General features: G+C 43.3%; 1 protein-coding gene across 1 annotated transcript in view; it reads left to right on the top strand.

Moving 5' to 3' along the window:
- The window catches only part of LOC104393639 (octapeptide-repeat protein T2-like), a 48,804-nt gene extending 47,605 nt beyond the window's left edge, over window positions 1-1,199 (top strand). The window contains exons 6-7 of the mRNA XM_010003149.1: window positions 740-913; window positions 1,153-1,199. Of these exons, the coding sequence (XP_010001451.1) occupies window positions 740-913; window positions 1,153-1,199 (221 nt within the window). The remainder of the gene's footprint in view (window positions 1-739; window positions 914-1,152) is intronic.
- Window positions 1,200-7,940: the final 6,741 nt, after the last annotated feature.

Raw genomic sequence — 7,940 nt, forward strand, 5'->3', positions numbered from 1 at the left:
GAGAGAGAGAGAGAGAGGAGGACAAGAGAGTGACAGAAGAGGGGAACAAGAGAGACATATAGGAGGGATCTAGACAGAGTTCTAGGAGGCAGACAGGAGAAAGATAGAGGAGAGGAACAAGAGAGGGATAGAGAAGGGGGAGCAGAGACAGGAGGTGGAGCAGAGAGTGATAGGCAAAGAGGAGAGAGAGAGAGAGAGAGAGGAGGGGGCCAAGAGAGAGACAGGGGAGGGAGATGAGAGGAATAGAAGAGGGGGAAAAGAGAAGGAGAGAGAGTAAGGGGACAAGAGAGAGACAAAGGAGGGCAACAAGAGGAGATACAGGAGGGGAACAAGAGAGTGAGAAGAGAGTGATAGAGGAGGGGCACAAGAGAAGGATAAAGGAGAGGTACAAGAGAGGGATAAAGGAGAGGGAGGAGAGAGAGACAACATAGACAAAGAGACAAAGGAAGGATCAATACAGAGAGAGAGGAGGGGGAGAAGAAAGATAGACAAATAGGAAAAGAGAGAGATAGCGGAGGGGGCCAAGAGAGGAAGGGTAAGAGGCAGAGGAGGGGGACAAGGGAGAGATAGAGGTGTGGAACAAGGAAGAGATAGAAGAGGGGGAGCAGAAGAGACATAAAGGAGGGGGACAAGAGAAAGATACAGGAGAGGGACAAGAGAGGGATAGAGAGGGGGACAAGAGAAAGAGGCGGGAGACAAGAGAGGGATAGAAGAGGGGCATAAAAGATAGATCAAGCAGGGGGACAAGACAGAGGGAGGATGGGGAAGAGAGATAAGAGCGTGGGGACAAGACACAGAGAGCAGGGACAAGAGAGAGAGAGAGCGAGAGAGCAGGGACAAGAGAGTAAGATAGAGAAGGGGGCCAAAACAGAGATAGAAGGGGGACGAGAGAGAAATCTTTCTGGTGCTCTGGGTAAGGATGGGTGATTTCTGTGTACTAGTCAAGCGTCTAGATTGGAAGCTCTTACCTAAGTACTTCAGAAAGGCTTCAGGTCTCCCTGCTTAGGATCAAGACACACAACTATCAGCATGGATCTGTTCCCCAGGAATACAGCCTTTCACAAACTGCTCCAGTGTGGCTCCTTCCAATGGGCTGCACTCCTTCCCAAACTGCTCCAGCACAGATTCCCCCCTCTGATTTTTATATTGCAGAGGAAAGGAGAGTTCCAAGTGCTCTGGAGTCAGTGGCTGCTGATTGAATTGCCCTCCACTGCCAAGGGAAGCATTTACATTACATTATCTGTGGACAGACCTTTGCCTTGCAAACCTCTTTTATCACAGCAGCTCTGGACACTGGCTCTGGGGGGGTTAAAGCTCAGATGGAAATCCTGGCTCCCCACTGGTTCCCCCCATCCTCACCCAGAAGCAACAAGTGGATTTCTGTGGTCCTGGGTGAAACACTCGGGGACACAGGATCTGCCATCAGCTCGGGTAAAATGAAATACCCCCGAGATGTGATAGGTCCAATCTCCTTGTCCAGTGCCCCCAAGACAGGTCGGGAACATCCATGGGAAAACATTTCAGCAAAACAGAAAAATAACCTCCCTGGAGTAAGGCAATGGCTCTGTACTTGGAGACTTCCTTGTATCATTTGACTTTTTATGGACTTCAGTGAAAACTCTGCCAACTAAAGATCAGAGTGAGCCATAGCTGATGTGCATTAAAAAAACACAAACGAACATAAAATGCAATAAACAAATATAAGAACAACAACAAATCCCTGCTTGGTTTCACTTTAGTTTCCACAAGTGAGGAGAAAAGACAACTGGCTGTTGGTGACTGGAACCAGAGGGTCCAGCTGTTCACCTCATGCACTGATGACTAGGCATGTCCTTTTCTCTCTGTCCCTGAAAAAGGGAACACTGGAAGTGCAGATTTCTGCAGTGTTTAAGCTTCCCGATTAGGACACTGAAGAACCCAGCAGCCTGACTAGGTTCTGGACTGGTTCTATTTCGATGCCTGCATTACTGATGTGAGCAAAAGGACTTGAAATACTTGGAGAGCTGTTAGTCCTTCTAAGAAAGAAAAGAACAGTTGAAGATTTCTTGATGTATCCTCTTTGTCATTTAAACCGTTTGCCAGGGGCTCCTGCATCTGTAATTTCTGAGAGCATTGCTGGTTCTCTGCCACTTATTATGACCCTTGTGCTGCTTCTTCGCTCTGCACTTATCTGGTAGTGCAAGAGGCCTGCTCATTCTGTCCTTGAGTGAATCAGTGAAAAGGCATCACTCCTGTCTTGCTGACTTGAAAGGCATTTGTTGTTTAGTCTTCTGTAGAGGGGAAAAAGAGGGACTGTTCCCCACAACAGGTTACTAGTACAGGGAGATAAAAAAGTCACTTCTGCATCGATGAAGAGTCTGAGAAATTACCCAGTAACTTTACCTGAACCATCAGAGTCTACTCTATGGGGTTATTATTCCCCTCAACAGCATGAAGTTTTAAATATGTGCTCACATTTCTGCCACAGGTGTAAATGCAAGATTTGTGGAGAAAAGCACAATTTTATTAGACCAGTGGTTATAGCTCATCCCTCACTTATACTTCTGCACTTTTTGCCACCCCGTACGTGTTCATATGTGAAAAACATGTTCACAAACCATGTAATTTATTAGTCCTGAAACATGATAGGGGAAGAAGAGAAACTAAGAGTGCAGCAGTTAATTTTATCTGATACTTCTATTCCGTCCATGCCTTTTATTTTTCTAGCTTGTTTTTCATACGTACTGTGTCACTTGTCCTTACAGATCAGAGTGGAGCAGTTAGACAGATTGTTCAGTGAACGACGTTTTCCATTATTAACTGCATGTTTCTACCCCTGAGTGTTAGCAACAGAGGATTATTTCTGCTGTGTCATTAAGGTTAATATATATAGTTCCATAAAAGCAGTTGATGTACCAAATAAAATAAAACATATCATGAAGAAGTTTGTATGTAGCATCTGTAGATTTTAGTGATTCTACTGGAGTTCTGTTGTGGTGAGTTTGAAGATGTACAGGGAGATTTAGTATTTGCTGCCAAGGCAGCTCCTGCCTCCACCTGGCACACACTGATGCTGGTCTGCTGGGAAGCTACTTGCAATGACTGAATTAGAAAAGGTGGCTGAGAAAATTTCTTTTCAAGTCCGATTCTCCTCCAGTACACCTTCTAACTGTTGGAAGATCTGCACAGACTTCAGGCTAGTAAAACGTGCAACAACCAGAGAAGCCAAAGAAGGTAGGGGTATACTTCTGCTCCACAATTTTTATGTGATACTTCAGAAACTTAGAAGAAATAAATCTGTATCTACATATTTCACGACTATGAACAGTCCTATTGACTGAAGTTCTCTGCAGGCTTTTAAGAAAGATACTGTGACTGTTCCACTCAGAATAAATGTGCAGCTCTGCACTCGTCTGGGTTTTTTGGTACATTTTGAACAGATTTTGGCTTTGTGCATGTACGTGTCTTTAGATTACGCTTTGTAACAATAGGTACAAGTGTAATTCCTAGGCTTTAAAAATTCAACCTGCATTTATTGAAGAAAAAGTCATTGCAATGACACGACTACAATATGCAGTACTTTCAGAGGTATGCACAATGTTTCAGCCAGATTCAAACTGAACTAAGGCAAACGGTCCAGGGCAGTAATGACTGAAACAAAGCACAGAGTGGTAGTTTTATCTTTACTTCTTCAAATGAGGAGAGGATGCTTTTCTGCGAAATATATGTAAGCCCAGTTAGTCTGACAAAATGTAAAGAGATCCTGGTAAAATTTAATTACATACATATATATGAAGAGGTCAGACTAAATGATCATAAGATAGTATAGCCAAACAGTATTACAGATAAAAATGTAAAATAACACTCATATTAATGGTTTAAATACAAATTGCTGAAGTGTTACTTACAAGAAAATTGAAATGAGGAAAAGACTGGATCTCCCTTTTATGTCCCAGTCCCTAACTGGTCCCTAACAAGTCCCTAACTTGTAAACTTCCCTTGCTTGGCAAAGATAAACAGTTTAAAAAAATGCCCTTCCTTTGGGTTTTCTAAAAATCAACAATCAAACAGAGAAATAATTATCTACTTATTTGTAAGCAAAAGCTACAATACATGCTAATCCTCCACCAAACATGACAAGGTGTAAGATCAGCTTTGAAACTGTAGGAAAATAGGCCTCATTAGATCCATTGCTCATGGACTTAAGTGTATTTCGGTCATGCTTACAATTGCAGCTCATCCTCTGTCAAATGGAAACTCAACTGTACTGACTTCCCCCTGAAACTGTGGGATCTCTGTATCATCTTCATTGAGGCTCTTAATTTTTGCTATTATTCTGCCAACGACATCAATTCCAGTGTGGTTGTGTTCATCCTGTAAGTAAAAAAGACAAAACAGCTAGTTTGGAAAATTAACTGAAGTACATCATCCATGTGTACTCCACATACTGCACTGGGTTTACGTGGCAAGGTGCTGGCAGTGGGGGGCTGCAGGGGGGCCCCTGTGCTGGACATGGCTGGTTCCAGCTGGCTCCAGTTGACCGGTCACAGTGCACAGCTGAGCCCCTCACCCAAAACAACAGTTCCTCTGCAAAAACGTATTTACAAAAGGGCAAAAATGCACAGGTAGAGATAAGAGGAAAAAATAAAAGAAACAGCAGAGGGAACACCAAGATGAGAGAAGGCAGAGGGTGGAAGGTTCCCCTGCAGCCCATGGGGAGGCTGCAGAGGAGCAGGTATTTCCCTGCAGCCCATGAAGGAGCCGTGGTGGAGCAGACACCCATCCACAAGGCAGTCCATGCAGGACTCCACGCTGCAGGAGGTGGCTATTTCCAGAAGGACTGCAGCCTGTGGAGAGGGCTCATGCTGGACCAACGAATGAAGGACTGCCACCCTCCACTGTGGAGGAACCCACACTAGAGCAGGAAAACTGAGGAGGAAGTAGCAGCAGAGAGGAGCTGTTCTGGACTGACTGTAACCACCACTGCACATCCCCTGTGCTGCCTGGGGAAGGGTAGAGGAGTCTGGAGCAAAGCTGAGCCTGAGAAAGGGTAGGCTGGAAGGTGCTGCTTTCCTTTTTTTTTTTTTTTCTTATTACTCCAATCTGTTTTAATTGGCAATAAATTAGTTTTTCACAAGTTAAATCCATTTTGCCTATGGCAAATGATGTCCTTGTATCTCTGTGAAAGTTCAAAGTTCAGGTCACCTTCCTTTTTTTGTAACACAAGATTTCTAAGATAAACTGTCTTCTAGAGGAAAAGTCATGCACGCAAACACCTGCTCTGTTTGTGTGTGTATATCTATGTTTTCCCACTGCCACCTGTTCTTGAAACATTATTTTCCTGTGGCAACAAGAAACGGGTTTCAATTGAGACGTTCAACGGAAAGGACTGCACGTTTAGTTCTGTTCATCTGTTTCTAAACAAAACAAGATGCCCCTGTCATATACTGGAAATCACTGATTTACAATTTTTTGGGGTGAGTTAATCTGCACAGTGATAGCAGCAATGCCTTACAGCCAAATTCAACACACTTTTAGCAGTCTTACAGGTTTCCCTAACCTTACAGCCAAATTCAACACACTTTTAGCAGTCTTACAGGTTTCCCTAACCTTACAGCCAAATTCAACACACTTTTAGCAGTCTTACAGGTTTCCCTAATTATGATTTTGTATTTAAGTATAGTTACCATTACATGGAGCTATAAATCCTGGACCAGCGTACGGCGGTAGGAGTTCAAACACTGGAAACTGCTGGAGTAGCTGGTAGAGAATCGGGTCACAAGCGCACAGGGTCATTAGGTACATCTTCAACTATAATCTAGCAGAAAACGAGGAAGAATAAAACAAAATAAAATAAAGACTGATATAATCCAGTGCAATTCACCTGCACACACGGGTTGCTCAAAAAATACGGAAACAAACGCATGTGAAATTTACTGACAATCTTGAAATAAATTAGCACGACCATAAAACAGTTCTACTAGGTTGTGAATCATGCAGCTGTTATACCACAAAATTTCTGCTTAGTTTTACAAGTTAATGAAAACCCATTTTGATAACCAACAGTTGGAAATCAGTAATTAAAAAAATACAATTTTTGCAAAGCTTGCAAGTGACAATATTTGCATTCAGAATCAACAAAGTGTTATAATATTTCTCCCAGAGAATTGTGTGTTGCATGTTCTTGGCTACATGTAATTAGTTACAGATTCAAACCTGGTCACTGATAAGCATATTTGTCTCATCCGTTGCAAAGGTAAACTGGGTACTGTGAGTGCCCACTCTCTCTGGAACCACTTTATCCCTAAAAAATCAAAACCAAAAACCAAGCAGAAGCAAGTCAATATCGAACTGGCAAGTGAGTATGCAAGCAGTTCAAATTCTGAGTAGTCCTCCAAACTTGTAAGAAAGAACTGTTATGGCATGACATATTTTAGTAGTCCTCCATAATACTCCTCCCTTCAGCAAGAATGCTATGACTGTTTCTCAAGAACTAGAATAAGGATTTTGGCAACTTGCATGAGGAAGGTTTCCTCCAAGAGTTTATCTCTACTAGCTGACAGGAAGCTTGTCATGGACCCAGTATTCAGAAATCTGCAAGTCTACCTCATTTCACTTCCCTATTCGATGAATTTTCATAAAGCTACTGAAACAGAGCATAGAGAAGTTTAGTCCTACAACAACAACAAAACACCTCAAAAGTTAACTGCTTGGATTCAATTTAAATAAATCCTGAGTAGCTAATTCCTCTTCTTACTCAGAAGGTGTACAAAGTGGGGTAACTTGGACCAGTGGCCAAGGTTGAGCACAGAGAAAAGTTTTCATTCTGCCTTACAGTGTTCCAGAGTGCAGACTACTGGCAAAGAACCCCTAACATCAAGATAGGAAGACAAGACAGACACCTCTGCTTCTACTGCTGTGAACAGAACTTCACCTAGGAAGGCTGGAGAGCGTCCATAAAACCGTTGCAGAGTTTAACAAGGGATAGCAGTGATCTGTGAATGCTTTGAAACTTCTCAGGAGATACAAAGAGTCTCTAATCAAGATTCAGTCAGACATCTCTCTGAGAGAATGACTTATGACACTCTTGAACTGATTGATGAAATTCTTGTTTTCAACATACAGCCTTTTATCTGTTTTGTCAATAACATGAAGAAATTTGTTTCCTCTTACTTTGTCTGGGAAGGACTTAGATGCAGGATTTCCTGGAATCCTTAACTTGTAAAAAACAAAATCCCAAGCCTTTACCTGATTTCTAGAACAGGCCATGACTTTTCCTATTTCATATGGAGAAGAAACATCTGAACCTTCTTCTCTGCATTTTATCTAGATTAAGATTGCTAGTAGCTTCTGCCTTGTCAGAATACATTAAAAACTGAGCTGTAAATAATCTGCTGCCAAGAATCTTGTGGCTGACCACCACCTAACCACACCTATTGTGGGAAACTGTTCTTTTCTTGCCCATATCAGATTAAACAAAAGGCCTTTTAAGCCAGCGAAGGCCTCTCCTGATTATTCCCTGCTCACGGACTAAACAGACTTGCTTCTCAAGGACAACTGAACCCAAAACAACGGATGTGGTGCGGGACAGAAAGGATGGGCCACAAGCCATCCTGTGGCCCTAGCAGTCACCGCCCTAACTTGGGGCTCATGGACGCTCCTTGGCTCTGGGCAGTGACACTGACTGGACAGGTGGGTCACGGGGGTATCAAAGGTGGCGAGTGCAGCAGGTGACTGGCTTGTGACAGCATCCCAGGATGCCATTGGCATTCTTGACCACAAGGGCACATTGCTGGCTCATGGTCATCCTCCTGCCCACCAGGACCCCCGGGTCCCTTTCTCTTACACTGCTCTCCAGGCAGGTCAGCCCCCAACCTGTACTGATACATGGGGTTGTTCTTCCCCAGATGCAAAACTCTACACTTGCCCTTGTTGAATTTCATCAAGTTTCTCCCCGCCCA

This window comes from Chaetura pelagica, unplaced genomic scaffold (genome assembly GCF_000747805.2).
Source record: "Chaetura pelagica isolate M959 unplaced genomic scaffold, ChaPel_1.0 scaffold828, whole genome shotgun sequence".
Taxonomy (NCBI): domain Eukaryota; kingdom Metazoa; phylum Chordata; class Aves; order Apodiformes; family Apodidae; genus Chaetura; species Chaetura pelagica.